Below are 21,028 nucleotides of genomic sequence, written 5' to 3' on the forward strand. Positions count from 1 at the left end.
TTCTTTAATCTCAGAACAGTCACAAGCCTCCCCTCCTTATATAACAGAGGTTCTACTTTCATTCAGTTAGTCTGCAAAGAAGGTTTGATGTACATACGGATTAAGGGCCCCTTAAGAGTCCTCGGCAGAAAAGGCAGTGGCACCCCACTGCCATGGACAGAGGAGCCTGGTAGGCTGCAGTCCATGGGATCGCTGAGAGTTGGGCACAACTGAGCGACTTCACTGTCACTTTTCACTTTCATGCATTGGAGAAGGAAATGGTAACCCACTCCAGTATTCTTGCCTGGAGAATCTCAGGGATAGAGGAGCCTAGTGGGCTGCCATCTACGGGGTCGCACAGAGTCGGACACGACTGAAGCAACTTAGCAGTAGCAGCAAGGGTCCTTAAGATGTTCCCTTAGTACAATAGCCAGAACATGGAAGCAACCTAGACGTCCATCAACAGGTGAATGGATGAAGAAGTTGCAGTATAGACAGAAAGGACTATAACTCAGTCATAAAAAGGAACAAAACTGAGTCAGTTGTAGTGAGGTGGATGAACCCAGAGTCTGTCATACAAAGGCAGAAGAACAAATATTAATGTATATATATGGAATCTAGAAAAATGGTACTGATGAACCTATTTACAGGGCACAGATAGAGACACAGATGTAGAGAACGGACTTGTGACACAGTAGGGAGCAGAGGGCAGGACGAACTGAGAGAGTAACATTGACATATTTACACTATCATGTGTAAAACAGACAGCTAGTGGGAAGCTGCTGCACAACACAGGGAGCTCAGCCTGGTGCTCAGTGATGACCTAGGGGGTGAGGTGGGGGTGGGATGGGAGGGAGGCTCAAGACAGAGGGGATCCATACACATATAGTTGATTCACCCTGTTTTACAGCAGAAACTAACACAACATTGTAAAGCAATTATGCTGCAATAAAAAAAGAAAAGATCTTCCCATAGTCACTCAGTTAAATCTGTTCATGACCTTAATACTGCCAAAATATCCTATTTTTTGCCTGCCTATCTCATTCCCTCAAGTTCCTAGCCTCAGAAAATCATCTCTCCTAGCTGGTAACACTGAATAAGAAAGCAAATACTTTCCCTCACAAAACAGAACAAAGGTGAGACCCTTAAGGTTTGACTGTCAAGAGCAAAAGTTAAGTGAAGTGAAGTCACTCAGTCGTGTCCGACTCTTTGTGACCCCATGGACTGTAGCCTACCAGGCTCCTCCCTCCATGGGATACTCCAGGCAAGAGTAACTAGAAAAGTTAACCTGGGGGAATGCGGAGAGGTGATATCCACACATTGTCTTCTGGGCCTTCACGGAGCTGAAGGAGTCCTTAGAAACAGGGAAAACTTCCAGAACCAGGTAAAAATGTATTTTAACCCAGGGCTCCCCAGATTTCCCAGCAAAGACTGAGATGAGGTGAGACTGTTTGGATACCCAAGTGCAGAGGATTTAGCACAAGTTGGGCTATTACACAGACCTCGTTTTGAATTCTAGGCCACCCATGGACACTTGAAATTAGAAAGGCAACTCACCCTACTTCTCCATGCCTCACTAATCTTCTATAAAATTGGTGTAACAGCTACTTCACAAAGTTGTTGTGAAGCTTAAATTGGAATAAATTAGCTAGCATACATGCAATACCTAGACTATTGACTAGCATATCATAGGTTTTCAATAAGCATTAGTCTTATATCCCAAGTTAGTTTGTGACTGGCCTGTTATCTTAGGAGGAGAAATCCAAATATTATAAATTCATTGGTCCCAATGCATTTGTACTTTTCTCCTTTCTTCTTTTAGTGAACTGTCCTTTTAAAAAGTTTCATCTTTGCTATACCCAAACTAGGGGGAAATGTTTTCCCACGCATGGCCTAAGGGGTTTAGCGGCTCTGTTCTAAGTGTCTGTGCTGCAGAGGCCAGGCCAGGCACCTACCCAGTAGCTCAGAACTCCTCGCCATCCACACTCTGTGCACACGCCAAAGAGAGCGATTCCTGATGGTCAGCCTCTGTCGACTCCTGGTGCCTGCCCACCTCCCCCCAAACCTCCCATCCCCACTAGATAAATATTTATGGCAGCTAGGGTAACGGTCCTCACGGCCTGAACTGCTAGGGCTCAGCCCCATCCCACTCTGACTGAACTATTAAACAGAGTGCGGCTTCACGCGCGGAAAGTACAGAGACTCAATCACAGGGCCCGGCCATTCTCCTCACGGGTCTAGCCTCGGGAGTATCCTCCCCCAACCCCAGGAACTGCAGAAGTCGCGCGGGCACAGCCAAGCGGACACTCGGAGGGTGGGGAGGGGGCGGGGTGGGGGGTGGGGACGACGGTGGGGGCGGAGTCAGGGCGCGCACGTTGGCACCCCCTACCTACGACGGGTATAAAGCCCCTCCCGGTGGCCGTCTACCACCAGTGCGCGAAGGCACCCGGGCGATACCGACATGGCTTCGTCAAAGTCTATGGTTCTAGGGTACTGGGATATTCGCGGGGTGAGTGCGGTCTCAGCGGCTAAGCCACTCGGTCTGGGAGACTGACGCGGAGGTAGCGGGGGCTCCTCTTGGTCAGCGTTCTCCGAGGCCAAACCTCCTACGCCGCACCTCCTACGCCGCGCTGCGCAACGGTGCGCGGCCGGCCCCCTGCGAGCTCCGGGGCCGCGGAGACCCTCCCGGCCCCGCCGTTGGAGAAGCTGGCCTTGGGGGAGAGGGGCTTAGGGCAGCAAGCCAGCCCGCGGTAGGTCTCGGGAGCTGCTTAACCACCCCATGCCGGCGGGATGCGGCGTCTCGGCAGCCCTAGCAGGGACGTTGGGAGTGAGGGGTGGAGGATGTTGGGGGTGGGACAGGGGGAAGGTGCGCAGGTGCTGACACACAGCTTTCCCCACCCCCACCCCTCTTCCCCGACCCATCAGCTGGCGCACGCCATCCGCATGCTCCTGGAGTTCACGGATACATCCTATGAAGAGAAAAGATACACGTGCGGGGAAGGTAATGCTTCACTAGGTGCCGGTGCGACGCCGCGTTGAGCCGAGCAGGTCTTCCTACTGTTGCTGTCTTCTTGTGCCCAGAGGGTGGCATCACGCCAAGGTCGGGTGGGACTTCTGCCACCAGTCACCTGGGAGCGCTCTGCTGTGTTTAGTGTGGGGAGAGAGCTGGGAATTTTCTTCCTGCCGTAGCCCAATTCTGCCTTAACACTGATGGTAATGGCTAAGCTTTTGGGGTCTGGGTATGTGGGGTATTGGGCTTCCCAGGTGGCGCTAGTGATAAAGAACCTGCCTGACAATGCAGGAGACATGAGATGTGGGTTCGATCCCTGGGTCAGGAAGATCCGCTGGAGGAGGGCATGGCAACCCACTCCAGTTCTTGCCTGGAGAATCCCATGGACAGAGGAGCCTGGCAGGCTATAGTCCACAGGGTCGCAGAGTCAGCCACACTGAGGCGACTTAGCACACTTGTGAGGAATTGGAACTAGAGTGTGTCTCTAAATCTTTCCACGCTCCTCAGGTGGGATATTAAGCTGGTTGGATCGCACTTCATTCTTTCTCTTACAGCTCCTGACTATGATAAGAGCCAGTGGCTGGATGTGAAATTCAAACTAGACCTGGACTTTCCTAACGTAGGTGGTTTTAGGAGAAGAGGGGGCAGAAGGGAAGGGCTTCAACTATATCCTTGCTCCTTTCCTCTCTCCTCTAGTGGTTTGTAGAATAAGGGCTCTTCATCTCGATAGAATAGATAGAATTCAGGGGGTCCTTAGACTTGGATGGAGAACAAATTACATTTGCATTTCTACTAACTACTAGCTAGAAGTGAACAGTTCCTTCTGTTGTGAATGTAGGCAATGTGGCCTTGATTATTAGCCAAGCCTGTGACTGGGTATTTTTGCATTACATGTGCTGCAGATATTATAAATAAATATTATTTACACTTATCATACTTTGAAAGTATGATAGTCATTACATCTTCTTGTTATTTAATGCATTCATTGGCACACATTACTCTTAGAATTTTGTTCTTTTAATGTCATATAAATTATGTAATATGTGTAATTTGTTTTATGCATTTAAAAGCCTAATTCGGAGAAAAAGTGCATAGCGTGCACATACCCGTACACAAACACACACACAGTAAAGCACCCCTGTCTAGAATCAAGTGTAGACTCAGTTGCTACCTTTTACTTTCTTCTTTCTTCTAATGCAGCATTTTCTCTCTACTGTTCTCTTCCCTGCAAGCCTTCTTTTCCAAGAGAGAGGGGCAGGGAGGCAAGAGAGGGGTGTTCATTTGGCCTGTCCTTGTCTTTCCAGCTGCCCTATCTCATGGATGGTAAGAACAGGCTCACCCAGAGCAATGCCATCTTGCGCTACATCGCCCGCAAGCACAATATGTGTGAGTGGGGTAGGGCTGGTGGTGTGAGGGGAGCTCACTGGGAATGGAAAGCCAAGGGTGATTTCCTGTCATTTGGTCTACAGGCGGTGACACTGAAGAGGAAAGGATTCGAGTGGACATCATGGAGAACCAAATAATGGATTTTCGCATGCAACTGGTACAACTCTGCTACAACCCTGACCACGTGAGTTTCCTGAACAGGAAGGCATCAAGAAAAAGGAGCCTTTAGGAACTCAAGGGTTAAATCTGCCCCATTCTGCTGCTGCTACCTTCCCACCAAGTCTGTCAGAATAAGAAACAGAACTCTTTCTTCTGGAGGATTTGTTTGTCATGTAACTCTGGTGTTGGCCCTTCTTCTTTCCACATCCCTCCTTTCCATCTGCCACCTCTTCCTGAAGGCATGGAGAAAGGGCTGCTAAGTGTCCATCACTGGCCCATGCCCTGATTCATGGAGATGATGGCAGCTGTTCTCACTTTCACTTTTACTTCTCCCCCAGGAAAAGCTGAAGCCTCGGTACTTGGAACAGCTACCTGGACAACTGAAACAGTTCTCCTTGTTCCTGGGGAAATACTCCTGGTTTGCAGGGGAAAAGGTAGAAGAAAGGAAAGGGAGGGGATCCTTTTCTGACTCTGCAGGTATTAATGAACTCCCCAGACCTGATGATCTTATTGTCCCTGTAGCTCACCTTTGTGGATTTCCTCACCTATGATGTCTTAGATCAGAACCGTATGTTTGAGCCCAAGTGCCTGGATGAATTTCCGAATCTGAAGGCTTTCATGTGTCGTTTTGAGGTGAGCTCACTGGGAATGGAATGCCCCTTGCACCTTTCTCATAAAAAACACAGGCTGGCCTGGGCCCTCAAGGGACCCCATTGTTGTATAGTCTTGCCTAACACCAACTTTTGCCTAAAAGGATCAGTGGTTGGACACCTCTAAACCTTTAAGTCTTGGGAAGGCCCTGGCTTCCTTCTATACCTTGAAGGCACTGTCTATAAGAAGTGGTGGGGATGAGGGACATGGGGCAGGCAGCATGCGAATGCTACTGTTTTGAAATGGGTCTTTTGGCCTGGGTTAGAGTCTTTATAAGATTTGGTGTGCTTTCCCTTCAGGCTTTGGAGAAAATAGCTACCTACATGCAGTCTGACCGCTTCCTTAAGATGCCTGTCAACAACAAGATGGCCCAGTGGGGCAACAGGAGAATCTGCTGAGCAGGAGGCAGGCTTATACTGCTTGTCTTGTTCCATTCCGTCCGTAGAATACTTGTACCCCCTCTTTCCTGCTCTTTTCAATAAATAGCATTCAGGCTACTGGTGTCCAGCTTGATTCTGCTGGGAATAAAGGCCAAAGGGGAGTAAGGACATGTGAATTCAATCACTGCAAATTGGCGTTTGCCTACCCTACACCTGAGTTCAAGGGCTAGAAGCTCTTGCCCAGACCTTGAGAGTAAGGTGAGATTTCATAGCCTAGATAACAGGTTGTTAAATGAGACTGTACCCCCTGTGAAGACTTGGTGAAGTCTTCAAGTAAAGTTGTGTGGTAGATTTGGGAAGATTTCAAGTAAAATTGTGTGGTACTATGGACTCGAACTGGAGATAGAAACGGACCCTTGGACTGCAGGGAGATTCAACCAGTCCATCCTAAAGGAAATCAGTCCTGGGTGTTCACTGGAAGGACTGATGTTGAAGCTGAAACTCCAATATTTTGGCCACCTGATGCAAAGAGCTGACTCATTTGAAAAGACCCGGTGTTAGGAAAGACTGAAGGCAGGAGGAGAAGGGGATGACAGAGGATGAGATGGTTAGATGGCATCACTGACTCTATGGACATGAGTTTGGGTAAACTCTGGAAGTTGGTGATGGATAGGGAGGCCTGGCATGCTGTGGTTCTTGGGGTTGCCAAGAGTCAGACATGACTGAGCGACTGAACTGAAATCATCAAGGCCTTCCTTAAACATAATTCCTTGTGCCATACAATAGGTCATTATTATTTATTTTATATATAGTAGTGTCTGTCAGTTAATCCCAAACTCCTAATCTATTCCCTCCCATTACCCCCACCTTTTCACTTTGGTAACCATAAATTTATTTTTTATGTTCATTTGTATCGATTTTTTAGATGGGCAGCAGCAGCAGCACATATAAGTGATATCATTTCTCTGACTTGGTGTGATAATCTCTAGGTCCATCCATGTTGCTGCAAACAGTGTTGTTTAATTCTTTTGTTATGTCTGAGTAATATTCCACCGTGTATATATATATATATATATATATATATATATGTACTACATCTTTTTCATCCATTCATCTGTCAGTGGAATTTAGTTTGTGTCCATGTCTTGGCTGTTGTAAATAGTGCTGCTAGGAGCACTGAGCATGTATCTTTTCAAAGTAGAAATTTCATCTTTTCTGGGTGTGTGCCCAGGAGTAATATTGTTGGATCATATTGCAGCTCTATTTTTAGTTTTTTAAGGAACTTCTGTACTGTTCTCTGGGCTTCCCTGGTGGCTCAGACAGTAAAGAATCTGTGATGCAGGAGATGGGATTTGACCCCTGTGTTGGGAAGATCCCCTGGAGAAGGGAATGGCTACCTACTCCGGTATTCTTGACTGGAGAATTGCTTGGACAGAGGAGCCTGGTGGGCTACAGTCCATGTGGTTACAGAGACTTGGAGACAACTGAACTACTAACACTTTCATGCTGTTCTCCATGTTGGCTGCACCAATTTATATTCCCACCAATAGTGTAGACGGTTCCCATTTCTCTACACCCACTTCAGCATTTATTATATGTAGACTTTTAATGATGACATTCTGACTGGTGTGAAGTGATATCATTATGGAGGTAATTCAGTTTTTTTTTTTTTAATTTTATTTATTTATTTGGCTGCTCTGGGTCTTAGTTGTAGCATGTGGGATCTAGCTCCCTAACCAGGGATCGAACCTGGGCCCCCTGCACTGGGAGCTCAGAGTCTTAGCCACTGGACCACCAGGGAAGTCCTGGTAATTCAGTTTTTTAAAAGTGAACAAAAGCTATAGACAGATGACTTACGGAAATAGAAATATTGATGGCCCAAAAGTTAAAAAGATGTTTATAATTCAAGAAATTGAAATTTATACCAGTAAGAGGACCATTTTTCAGATGAACAAATTTAAAGTTTATAAAGTATTGGAAAAGCTTGGGAAATTGACAAGGATTTCTTGCTGGTGGACACTTTTTCCCAAGATTCCTTTCTCCAGGGACTGAAGGGCCAGTTTTTCATTTCTTTGCCTCTTTGGTGAACAGACTTTAAAATGGCCCTCATAATCCCACCTCCTGGTACTCAGGCTCTTGTGAAATCCTCTCCCTTTGAGTGTGGGTAGGACCTATGACTTCTAATAAACTACAGCAAAAGTAATACAATGGGGAGATGTGGCTCCCCCAGGTCCCAACTGCCCCTGACTCTAGTTCTAAGATGGGCAAGAAGAGAATGCTCTCACAATGGCTGCCTTCAAGCAAAGAAGGAAAGTGGACACCCTGTCACCCCAGAGGCACAGAGATCGCACAAATGTGAAACTAGTCGACTAGTGATGGGTTTGTGCAAGTAGCATCAGTCAGAACTTCTTAAAACAAAAAACTTGTGATGGCTGAATGTGGTGGAGAAGTTCCGCCAAAAGTAGAGAACTTCATTTGTATTCATTATTGAGCAGCTAGATAAAGGCATTTCCAGTTCAGAAGGAAATAGCTTATGTGAGTCAAGAAAAATTTGTAGAGTTATTTCATGGATGGAATAGGTGAAGTGTACAGAAATGGATCTGCCTTTAAAAGTAGTTTAACAGCTTATTAAAACACTTGGACTTGGTACAGAAATTACATTTTCCTTATCCCTCAGCTGCAGGACTAGGTGGTACAGTAAGCCATGTGGATCAAAGGGATTTAAGGAGTCCAGGTGGATGGTAGAGGAGGGAGGAAGTAACATTTAGCCAGTGATTTTCCTAATGTGTAAGTTTGCTCACATCACTGCTTCTTGAATATGGCTAATGGCTTCTTAGGCCTTCAGAAAAAGACAGTCTCCTCCAGTTTGCAAAACCTTTCATAGCCTGACCTCTGCTTCCTCTCCAGCTACATCTCTTGGCAGATGTCCAGCCCTTTCCCTGGAGCATTGGGTTCTAGCTTTTCTGAATACCCTAGACTCCAGAGTCAGGCTGCCTGTGTTGGGATCCTGGCCTTGCTAGAGTAAACTCTGGCCTCACTACAGTAAACTCTGGCCTCCTGTGCCTTCTCTGACAAACAAACCAGCAACCCACCCCCCCTTCCCCCCACCCTCCTGCCTCCACCCCCGGCCACTGGACCTTGTCAGGAATAAGCCAGTATTTCTAAAGCATTTAGAATGGATGAATGTTACATAAACTTACAAATTATCTAAAAGCACCATGTTCTTTTATCTTCACGCTTTGCACTTGCTGTTCTCTCTGCCTGGAATGCTTTTGTTCTGGCCAGCTAAGCCTGCCTAATGCCTATTCACCATATAAGGTAAGCTGAGAAGCCCCTACCTGAGGGAGCCACAACTGATAATCTCTCTGGGAAGTATTAGTGATTGTCACCAATGATTTATGATTGTTTCCCTTTTAGAGAAGTGTTACTTCCCTCTTGAACTTAAATTTAACATTCTGACTTGCTTTGGCCAATTAAACACAGTGGAAATTACACATTTTCTGGGCAAAAAATTTAAAAGCCACTGTGTGAGTGAACCTGTCTACTTCAGACTGCTGTGGAAGCCTCCATCAGTCTGGGTCTCTGACAGACCAGGAAAACCAGGGGCTGTTGACTGCAGTGGACAGGAAGGGTGAGCAAGAAATAAACATGCATTAAGCCACTGAGATTTGGTTTCTCCTGAGTGACGTTCCTCCACCTTCCACCCAGCTAATTTCAGTGCACTGACTTTAAATCCCTGTTCCTATAGGATTCAATGTTTTCCTCTGTCAGCACTTACTGAACTCTAGTTGCTGGCTTAAATGTCTATCTCTGCCATTGAACAATATATTGCCTGAGAGCAGGGACAGTGACTTAAGCAGATTTTATTTGGAGCTTGTGTAGAGCCTGACTCAGAGTAGACACAACAATGCATTGATTCCCTTCTAATGAAAATGGAAAGAATAAAGAAGAGTTTGCTTCAGAAAAGTGCTTAATGGTCTCAAGGAACCTTAAGAATTTCACTCTGTTCAGATTGGGAGATAAAACACAACACAGAATGCCCTGTTCTTGAAGTAGATGGCAGAAGTGCTTGGAGGGAGCACAGAAGATCAGGTTCAGGGAGGTTCCAGAGATCAGCCAAGAATTCTGAGGCTGGAGAGTGGGTGATGAGATTTCATGGCCTGGTCTGCTGCTTGCTTAGGCCAGATTGCAATGAAACATCACTGAGGACCAGCAGGTATGAGCTCTTTGTGTTTGAGGAGGATTTTCAATAAAAATAATTATAGGTGTGTCACACGTGAGACTTAAATCCAGAAGAAAAGATTAAATAGACGTATGTATGTTTGAATTGCAAACGAATAGGTGCTGCTGTGCAGAAGACACGTAGAGGCAGAGGGCCAGCCTGAGGTATTGTCACTAGGAGTGTTTCCAGTGGTGGGGAGAGGTGAGACTAAAACCAACAGGATAATCCGCATGCTGGGTGAGACGTTGGAGGGAAAATGAGGCAGATCTGTACTTTATCTTCTGTGGTGAAATGTTTCCAATAGTACTAACAAATTTTTGTAAACCATGACTGAAACCCGATCTGCTTCTTTCCAGAATTATGTTTAAAATGGGAAAAAAGTAGAATGTAGGAAATGCAGAGTGGCTGTTGGGTCTTTTAGACAGGACTGTGCTTTCTCGGGGGATTGTGTTGGGAAGAGTTGGGAAAAGCCAGGTCTGATTAACAGGAATAGAATCATGGGCATATTCGGGAAGACTTGTCATGGAATCCACCAGGACTGGACCTTCTTCTTTGCTTCCAAGTCTTGAGTTGCTATATAGAGCAGGCTGGTCTCTGTGTGTCTATCATCAGTCAGGTGGTAGACTAAGAAAGTGGGGTAACAGCGAACCTGAAAGTGAGGTCACCAGAGGGAGGGACACAAGAGCCGATCCAGGGAGTAACTTTAGTTTGCAGATATAGATGTTTAGTGTAAAAGCTTTACTATGCAGTATCTCTTTGGAATCTCTGGCTAGAGATTCCAAAGGGCATGTGGTAGTTTAGTCACTAAGTCATGTCCGACTCTTGTGGCCCCATGGACTGTAGCCCACCAGGCTCCTCTGTCCATGGGGTTTTCCAGGCAAGAATACTGGAGTGGATTGCCATTTCCTTCTCCAGAGGATCTTCCCGACCCAGGGATCGAACCCAGGTCTCCTGCATTGCAGGCAGATTCTTTACTGACTGAGCTATGAGGGAAGCCCATAGAAGGGCATATATGTGGTAAAAACAAACAACAACAACAACAAAAATACAAGTGCTCAATCATGTTCAACTCTTTGCAACCCTATGGACTGTGGCCTGCCAGTCTCCTCTGTCTATGGGATTTTTCCAGGGAAGAATACTGGAGTGGGTTGCCATTTCCTCCTCCAGGGGATCTTCCCGACCCACAGATCGAACCCACATCTCCTGCATTGGCAGATGGATTCTTTACCACTGAGCCGCCTGGGAAGCCCCTATATGCGTGGTAGATAAAGGCAAAACAGCTTACTTGCAAATGTGAGTGTAGGCTGTTTTCTATTAAATTACAGAGCTCATCTAATTTTGCCTTTTTTCTACCTCCCATTCCCTTAATATTTTGTATGGACTGAATTGGGAGTCATTGACCTTATGCTTTAGTCTGGCATTTTCAGAATTTCAATATGAATGTTACCCCAGACTTGGAGCTGGATGCAGTAGTTGATGACACTGGGTTGTCCCTGTTTCGGTGAAAGAGGGTGGATGTATTTTTGTTTGTACAGGGATGGTTGTATTACAGTAGGCGTGAGTGTCCTGTTGTGGTGATGGTAGTGATGACTGGAAACGCACATGTGCAAAAGGATGTTTCTGTTAGGTGTCCGTCCTCTGCATCTTTTAAACATCCTTCTCACAGGTGGGGAATTTCTCAGACTACAGGTCCCACCTCCCGCAGGTAGAAGACTGCTAGTTGACTCTCGATATCCATGTCCCCATCTTCTGTGGTCACAGAATCTCCACTCCTGCTGGGCATGTTACTTCCCAGGCAGAAGATGTCATTTCTAAAATGATGAAGTTCTAGCTAATGAGATATAAATAGAAGTGTTATGTGTTACTTCCAGAAAGTTTTTCTGTAAGAGGGAAAGAGCAAGACCCACTCCTCTTTCTCCCTCCTGCTGTTTGCAAAGCAGATGTGACAGGGCTTTAGCAGCTGTTTTGTGTCTATGAGGCAACATAGAGAATGGAAAACACCCATTCAGGATGATGAAGCATAAAGTTAAAAAGCTAAGTCATTAAGACTACTATGAAGCCAGCATTCCTAGTGCTTAACTATTTACCTCCAGAGCTTTTTTCACATGAGAAATAAACTCCTGTCCTATTTAAGCCACTGTTTTTATACATATGTATATAATCTTTGGCTGTGCAGAGTCTTTGTTGCTGTGCATGGGCTTTTTCTCATTGTGGTGAGCGGGGGCTACTCTATAGTTGCAGTGCTCAGGCTTCTCCTTGCAGTGGCTTCTCTTGTTGCAGCCTCTGGACCCTAGAGTGCAGGCTCAGTAGTTGTGGTTTATGGACTCAGTTGCCCTGCAGCATGTGACATCTTCCCAGACCAGGGATCACACCCATGTCCCCTGTACTGGTAGGTGGACTCCTAATCACTGGACTGCCAGGGAAGTCTATAAGCCACTGTTATTATTTAGTTATACACAGCAGAACTTAATTCTAATGAATTCACCTGCTTTTGCAGCCTCCCTTGTGGCTGAGGTAAAGGCCTGGGACCCAGGTTCTATTAACTGCACACGGTAGTACAGGACCTCAGTTCTAAAGAAGCAGACCCTGAGCATTTATCTGGCACAGGTAGTGGTGGAGGGATCAGGATGCTGGAGGCAGCAGTGATGAGACCTTCACATCCGGCACCACACGACACAGGTGGGAGCTCCAGCATCTGTGCCCCGCAGTGGCTGTGGGGTCGTCTCCAGGACAGCCCCCCATGTGGTTAGGCACCCTTCCTAGTTACCCAGCTTCCAATGCCAACTCCCTGGCCTCCCCAGAGATTTAGTGAGCTGCCGATACCTTTAAAAAATTATTTTCCTGTTTCAACAAGGAACACTAAAGAATACTCCACTCCCCTTTGGTCTATCTGAAGATAAAGATCTTATCTTTAATACTTTGCTTTCTATTCTCCCTGCTTGAAACCACTGCCTTAAAGGTTTCTCCTTGTCTTGGGTTTAACCTTTATCCTCTCTCTCCTGGGTGTGGGAGAGACTGAAACTGGCCACCAAATCTATTTTTCTGTTGAAATATGTGTCTACCCTGTGACTCTGATCGCAAATGGGATGTGATCAGTCGTGATGTTTGCAACTTCTGCCTCACTTGTATACCGGGAAGTTGCCTCCTTAGGTTTGCTCTGTTTTCTTTCCCATACCCATGTTACATCTGCTACCAAGGAAATGAGGAAGCAACCTTGCTAATGGCAGAGCCACAGGATGAAATGAGCTTCAGTTCCTGAATAACTTCATGGAGCAGAGCTGCCTCAACAGCCTGGCCTATTCGTCATGGGACATGAAAGAATAAACTTCCATTTTCTGTAGGCTGCTAGCTTGGGATCTCTATCAGCTTCATCTTTCTCTGCTGATACAACAACGATGGAGGAATACTAGGCATGGAACTTGTATTATTAGCAGGTAATTTCAGGTCAGTGCGAGAGAAACCAATGCACCTGATGGTCAGGATCCAGGGGTAAGCCAGGAACTTCTTGTAGTGCAGACCAGTCTCTTGACTTGACACAGACCACCTCCTAACTGTGCCCCTTGATTCTGCTTTAAGAGTCCTTGGGCATCTGTGATACTGCGGGTCCCAGCCTCTTAATTGGCTGAGGCCAGTGCTTCAGGGGTCCCTCTGGTTTGTGTAAACCCTTTCAGAGTGAAATCCCATTCCCTCCAGGCCTATGGCGCCCCTACAGTTATTCCCCATTGGCCTTCAAAGCTAGACTCTCTAGGGGCTCATCTTCCCAGTGTTGGACTCCCAGGTGGGGAGCGTGTTGTGGGGCTCAACTCTCACTCATGCTTTACAAGCAGTCTCCTATCCCCAGCCACAGCGTCATGCCACAGTTCTGGGGACCTCACAGCTAGGGTGAAGCTCAATATGTCTACCCCATCACCCTTTAGAATCTTTATTAACTTTTTAATAATGTCATATATTTCTATAAGGTTAGATTGTTTTTTTAAAAAAAAAAAACTGTTTACATTCCATATTTCAATAAAAATATATTGGTAGTGAACAAAAACAGTTCCTCTGTAGGAGAACTGGGCTTTCCAGGTGGTGCTAGTGGTAAAGAACCTGCCTGCAATGCAGAAGATGCAGGTTTGATCCCTGGGTTGGGAAGATCCCTTGGAGGAGGAAATGGCAACCTACCCCAGTATTCTTGCCTAGAGAATCCCATGGACAGAGGAGCCTGGTGGGCTACAGTCCATGGGGTCACAAAGAGTCAGACACGACTGAAGTTACTTAGCCCACGCATGGGAGAACGTATGCAATATAATGATTCTCAGGTTAGTGGGTCACCCCCATGGGAGGTATGGGATTTCATGATAGCAGAAGTGCTCCCTGCCTACCTGTCTTAGCGTGGTTCCTTCTTTATGTCTTTTAGTTATAGATCTTTTCTGGTAGGTCCCAGTCTTTTTGATTGATGCATCTTCTGCAGATAGTTGTGACTTTTGGTGTGCTCATGACGGAAGGTGAGCTCAGAGTCTTAATACTACACCATCTTGGCTGCTCTCTTTTACTGGGCTTTTTTTTTTTTTTTTTTTCCTGTCATACCAGTTTTCTCTTTAATCATATAATTCTTAAAGACTTTACAATTATTCTTACTGTTCTCTGTTTATTTAAACTGCAATAAATGACCAACTGGAGAACTGCTCAACAGGAAACTTCTCTAAAGTTACTCCTTGTTTTGAGCTAAGACTTGAGGTTATGCCTCAGGTATTGAGGCAGTACTTTTGCAGTTTGCAGGTGCAGGCATCCTGATATAAAATGGCACTCCACCTTTTGACCACACAGAGTGGCTATACTAGACCTGCCCATTTCAGGTCAAGTTATACAAGGGCCAGTTACAGCCTACTAAATGCTTAAGTTAATGAGACCTAATGACTTTCCCCCAGACCTGTAGATTTTAAATCTTCTGCAATTTATTCTTTACCTCAAGTGGCTGAGATAACTATATCCAGACCGCTAAATCCATATAATGCCTGTACACTTTGCAGGGCTTTAACTAGAGATAATTCTTTCAAATTTCCAACTTTCATTAAACATTTAATGTGCCAGGCAGCAAAATAGAAATAAGAGACATAAAGTCAAATAAGACATGGATTCTTTCCTCAGTGACTTTATGGTCAAGCTGGAGAGGAAAACAAGTAAAACACGATTGTAATATAGTAGGGGCAGACTTTACTGAGATATATTTTAAGAATGCACATGAAGGGTATCTAAAGCAGGGTAAGCTTTCAGGAAAGGGTGACAGAAGCGAATCCACCAGGATCCTGCACCATCAGCAGACTACTCAGACTCCTTCCCCAGCACCCGAGAGTCCCCTGAACCATGACACAAAGTACTGCAAGCTGACAGGAGGCAGCCCATGAATGCTGAGTTAAAGAGGCAACCAGGTGCAGAAGGGCCCTCCTTCTGTAGAGACTTGATGCTAAGGAACGGAGGTGCATGAAGTGGAGATAGAAATGAACATGCAAGCCCCACCCCCTCTGCACACACACGCGTGCCCATCCATGTGGCCCTGCCGTAGACAGCAGAGGAGAAAGTGGACACCCCTACACACCCAGCACAGTCATTCCTGACTCCAGGAAGCCAGGAGGGAGTAAGACAAGACACAGCAGGTGTGAGAAGGCTTTCCTGGGCATCAGACAGGCGGGGCAGGAACCACACTGGGAAGCACGGTCTGCACACCAGGCCAGGTCTGGTCCTCAGGGCAGCGCTGGGAGCTCAGAGCAGAGCACTATGGGCCAGGGGTCTGGATGGGTTCCTCCAGCAGAAGCAACCATGGAAGGGAAGGACAGCTTGGGTGGCTTCAGTGCAGGAGAGATAATGTGGGGTGGGGGAGGAAATTTGCTCAAAAATTATGGGAAACTGAATCTTTAAAGTAGGAATGGAAAGGAGTGTGGGAGAGAGATAAGGGGGCCAAGAGAGCATCTAGAGTGAACAGAAAGAGAAAGAAGAAGACAGAGGGTTCTGTGTGCAGGAAGGTGCATCTGGTCTGCAGGGCACTGGCTGCTCACGCCCATCTCCTGGTTGGAGGCACTACTTGTTGCCCCACACGGCAAGCTTTAGAAACATAGGGTTTGGGTGGAAGCGGCTAGACTTCATGTAGGCAGAGATCCTCTTCAGGCCCTGAGGGTGGGAAAAAGAAGGTCAGGCCTCAGGTCTGCTGCCCCAGTAGTGTTCATGGAGTTCTCCCTAGGTTTGGAACCTAGATATAGCCCTTCCATGTGGGGTCAAATATTGGGGGAAAATAAAGTCCTCCTGGTGTCCCCAGCTCTGCAAAGTTAAGTTTTCCAATTTCCTATAATTCAAGGGGTATCTTGATAAGACATCACAAATGGAGACTCCACCCACTGCTGGGCGCTAGAGAGGATGATACAGGTTTGGAATCTCTATGCCCCTGTCCCGCAAAATGGGATCTACTGCCACCATTTATCAGAAGAGAAACGAGCCACACAGAAGTTCAGGACCTCCGTCATGATCACACAATTCATGAATAATATGGCTAGAATGCAGCCTGCTCCCTCTGGCCCCCTTTCTCTCTCCCCATTCTGCTGCACCCCCTTCCTCACAGTTGAAAACAAAAAGAACCAGGAGGCTCACTCATCATCCAGTTAAACAAAGAGTTAAGTCACTACTCAAGGAAGTCACCCACCAACAGTGTGCCAGGAAGGCAATTCAGGATGGGGGGAAAAAAAGATGAAATATTCTGTGTTTTGGACACATGGTTCCTAGACTGTTAAGATGCATCTAAGGAAGAACTCTAATCACCCAAGATTTGCACATACATACACACCCAAGATCTTTTCATATATAGAAAAGCACTAAAATCACTAACTAGAGATCCCTGGTTTTTGGTGATTAGCAGTAATCTTTTACCAAGATGTATAGTTGATTACTCCTATTTCCCAGACCTCCTCCCCTGCCTCTTGAAAGTGGTTCCCCCAGAGCTATCTGAGAGGCTGTGTTCTAGGATATAGTCCTCAGTAAGGTCCCCAAATAAAAGGGAAACTCACTGCTTTGCATTATGTGGGTTTTACTTTCCAGTGGACGGTTTTGCTGACTGCCGGGGTCCAGCCCCCGCAGGATCCAGGGGAACCCGAAGGAGAAACGGTGTCCGTGAAGAGATTTCAAGAGAGATAAAGAAAGAATGTTGCAGATAAGAAAACAGAGGAGAGAAAGAAAGAAAAACACAGGGGAACCAGGCTTTCGTGGAACTGATCCTGGTCCGTCACTTTATTTTTCAGGGAAGCTTTTATACCTTGACTTGTACATAGAGGGAAATGAAAGATGCAAAGTCATACAGAGTCAGCCCAAACATTACATCTGTTTTGTCTTTATCAAAACCAGGATTTTTTCTGCATACCTTTCCCATAAACAATGTTGTGTACATTATCTTCTGGCCTTGGAGGCCTATGAACATTTTATGACCCTCTTTTGATAAAGGCTGCTCAACCAGAAAACTTATTTTCCCTTCAAGTGTTTTTTCTTTATATTTCTAATCTATGTCAGCCTCAGAAAATGCTAAACAGAGTTACATTTCTCACGGAGCAAAGGTGCAGTGAGTTACAAGGAAGAACCAATCAGCTCAAAGGTCTGATGTGGTTAATTTCAAGGCTACACTTGTTTTTCTTACATTCCAACTATATTAACTAATGCACTCCCAGGTGCACAGTGGATAAGAGATATGGGAACTTAGCAAGAAGCATTGGCCCACTAATGAAATCCTACACCAGCACTACTCTAATAACTTTTAACTCTTCGAAAGGCTCTATGTTTTAGGCTTCCCGGGCCTTTCACAGTTGAGAGACTGTGAACAATCATATGCGTAGCTGCAAGAGTCTGGATAAACCTGCCAAGCAAGCTAGAATGCTAACAGAGGGGGGTTTGATTTGAAATATTCCTCCCATGTCCAGGAGACTTATTAGCTAGAGCCCTAAGTTGATTTTCTCCAGAGAAAGGTGGTCGGGGGTAGCCCCCTGTTAATATCAGAAGAGTTGGTGAAAGTCATGAATAATAAAACAGACAGATTCTGGTTTTGGGGAAGATGCTCGAGAAGGAGGGCCCCTCGAGGCCTGATCTCGCCTTTGCCCATCAGGCCTCTTCCTCATGACCTTTGCCATGGGCAGGATCTCCCGTGCTGGCTCCCAGCAGCTGACCACAGAGGGGCCCAGAGGAGACTCCATCCCCTCAACAAAACTTTACAAGGATCTGGAGCCTTGCTACCAGCAAGGCCCCTTGTGCCGGTCCACCTCTCTACACGTGCGTACAAATTTGGGTGAATCTCTCATGATCTGATTTATCATCTTGGTTGATGATCCTGAATTTTATTCAGTGGTAGATGAAAAGGTACCTCACTTCTCAGTTCAGGGATACTGAGAAAGTACCCAGTGGAGAGACCCTGGGAAGTTTCAGGCTGGGTGAATAGGTCAGGGGCTGATTGGTGTCTTTCCTTGAACTGACAGCTTTAACACTGTTGTCTGGAATATAGTGTACTGTCCCCCCTAAATTATGATAGATTCTCCCACCTCCGAGAAGGTGACTGAGTGCCAAGCTTTCTTCTTGGCCTTGGAAGTGGTCAAACAAGGGATGGCAAGAGTGAACATCGACATTCTAGGAATCAGCGAACTAAAATGGACTGGAATGGGTGAATTTAACTCAGATGACCATTGTATCTACTACTGTGGGCAGGAATCCCTCAGAAGAAATGGAGTAGCCATCATGGTCAACAAAAGAGTCTGAAATGCAGTATGTGCATGCAATCTCAAAAACGACAGAATGATCTCTGTCCATCTCCAAGGCAAACCATTCAATATCATGGTAATCCAAGTCCATGCCCCAAACAGTAACACTGAAGAAGCTGAAGTTGAACGGTTCTATGAAGACCTAAAAGACCTTTTAGAACTAACACCTAAAAAAGATGTCCTTTTCATTATAGGGGTCTGGAATGCAAAAGTAGGAAGTCAAGAAACACCTGGAGTAACAGGCAAATTTGGCCTTGGAATATGGAATGAAGCAGGGCAAAGACTAATAGAGTTTTGCCAAGAAAATGCACTGGTCATAGCAAACACCCACTTCCAACAACACAAGAGAAGACTCTACACATGGACATCACCAGATGGTCAACACCGAAATCAGATTGATTATATTCTTTGCAGCCAAAGATGGAGAAGCTCTATACAGTCAACAAAAACAAGCCCAGGAGCTGACTGTGGCTCAGATCATGAACTCCTTATTGCCAAATTCAGACTTAAATTAAAGAAAGTAGGGAAAACCGCTAGACCATTCAGGTATGACCTAAATCAAATCCCTTATGATTACACAGTGGAAGTGAGAAATAGATTTAAGGGCCTAGATCTGGTAGATAGAGTGCCTAATGAACTATGGAATGAGGTTCGTGACATTGTACAGGAGACAGAGATCAAGACCATACCCATGGAAAAGAAATGCAAAAAAGCAAAATGGCTGTCTGGGGAGGCCTTACAAATAGCTGTGAAAAGAAGGGAAGCAAAAAGCAAAGGAGAAAAGGAAAGATATAAGCATCTGAATGCAGAGTCCCAAAGAATAGCAAGAAGAGATAAGAAAGCCTTCTTCAGTGATCAATGCAAAGAAATAGAGGAAAACAACAGAATGGGAAAGACTAGAGATCTCTTCAAGAAAATTAGAGATACCAAGGGAGCATTTCATGCAAAGATGGGCTCGATAAAGGACAGAAGTGGTATGGACCTAACAGAAGCAGAAGATATTAAGAAGAGGTGGCAAGAATACACAGAAGAACTGTACAAAAAAGATCTTCACAACCTGGATAATCACGATGGTGTGATCAGTCATCTAGAGCCAGACATCCTGGAATGTGAAGTCAAGTGGGCCTTAGAAAGCATCACTACGAACAAAGCTAGTGGAGGTAATGGAATTCCAGTTGAGCTGTTTCAAATCCTGAAAGATGATGCTGTGAAAGTGCTGCTCTCAATATGCCAGCAAATTTGGAAAACTCAGCAGTGGCCACAGGACTGGAAAAGGTCAGTTTTCATTCCAATCCCAAAGAAAGGCAATGCCAAAGAATGCTCAAACTACCGCACAATTGCACTCATCTCACATGCTTGTAAAGTAATGCTCAAAATTCTCCAAGCCAGGCTTCAGCAATACGTGAACTGTGAACTTTTTGATGTTCAAGGTAGTTTTAGAAAAGGCAGAGGAACCAGAGATCAAATTGCCAACATCCGCTGGATCATCGAAAAAGCAAGAGAGTTCCAGAAAAACATCTATTTCTGCTTTCTTGACTATGCCAAAGCCTTTGACTGTGTGGATCACAATAAACTGGAAAATTCTGAGAGAGATGGGAATACCAGACCACCTGACCTGCCTCTTGAGAAATCTGTATGCAGGTCGGGAAGCAACAGTTAGAACTGGACATGGAACAACAGACTGGTTCCAAATAGGAAAAGGAGTACGTCAAGGCTGTATATTGTCACCCTGCTTATTTAACTTATATGCAGAGTACATCATGAGAAATGCCGGACTGGAAGAAACACAAGCTGGAATCAAGATTACCAGGAGAAATATCAATAATCTCAGATATGCAGATGACACCACCCTTATGGCAGAAAGTGAAGAGGAACTAAAGAGCCTCTTGATGAAAGTGAAAGAGGAGAGTGAAACAGTTGGCTTAAAGCTCAACATTCAGAAAACAAAGATCATGGCATCCAGTCCCATCACTTCATGGGAAATAGATGGGGAAACAGTGGAAACAGTGTCAGACTTTATTTTGGGGGGCTCCAAAATCACTGCAGATGGTGATTGCAGCCATGAAATTAAAAGACGCTTACTCCTTGGAAGAAAAGTTATAACCAACCTAAATAGTATATCTAAAAGCAGAGACATTACTTTGCCGACTAAGGTCTTTCTAGTCAAGGCTATGGTTTTTCCAGTGGTCATGTATGGATGTGAGAGTTGGACTGTGAAGAAGGCTGAGCGCCGAAGAATTGATGCTTTTGAACTGTGGTGTTGGAGAAGACTCTTGAGAGTCCCTTGGACTGCAAGGAGATCCAACCAGTCCATTCTGAAGATCAGCCCTGGGATTTCTTTGGAAGGAATGATGCTAAAGCTGAAACTCCAGTACTTTGGCCACCTCATGCGAAGAGTTGACTCATTGGAAAAGAGTCTCATGCTGAGAGGGATTGGGGGCAGGAGGAGAAAGGGACGACCGAGGATGAGATGGCTGGA

At 45.6% G+C, this 21,028-nt stretch overlaps 2 protein-coding genes across 3 annotated transcripts in view; one reads left to right on the forward strand and one right to left on the reverse strand.

Moving 5' to 3' along the window:
* The first annotated feature begins 2,341 nt into the window (after positions 1–2,341).
* On the forward strand, positions 2,342–5,682 carry LOC120856724 (glutathione S-transferase Mu 5). The gene is made up of 8 exons (XM_040232104.1): positions 2,342–2,488; positions 2,905–2,980; positions 3,544–3,608; positions 4,294–4,375; positions 4,459–4,559; positions 4,873–4,968; positions 5,057–5,167; positions 5,485–5,682. Exons 1-8 carry the CDS (start codon positions 2,441–2,443, stop codon positions 5,581–5,583), a joined length of 678 nt encoding a protein of 225 aa, XP_040088038.1. The 5' UTR covers positions 2,342–2,440; the 3' UTR covers positions 5,584–5,682.
* A 9,278-nt stretch (positions 5,683–14,960) lies between these two features.
* LOC120856726 (glutathione S-transferase Mu 1-like) overlaps positions 14,961–21,028 on the reverse strand; it is a 41,529-nt gene continuing 35,461 nt past the window's right edge. For both annotated transcript variants that reach the window (XM_040232109.1, XM_040232110.1), the window contains exon 9: positions 14,961–15,934. In XM_040232109.1, the coding sequence (XP_040088043.1) occupies positions 15,845–15,934 (90 nt within the window). In that variant the 3' untranslated portion in view covers positions 14,961–15,844. The remainder of the gene's footprint in view (positions 15,935–21,028) is intronic.

Source organism: Oryx dammah, unplaced genomic scaffold (genome assembly GCF_014754425.2).
Source record: "Oryx dammah isolate SB20612 unplaced genomic scaffold, SCBI_Odam_1.1 HiC_scaffold_28, whole genome shotgun sequence".
Lineage (NCBI taxonomy): Eukaryota > Metazoa > Chordata > Mammalia > Artiodactyla > Bovidae > Oryx > Oryx dammah.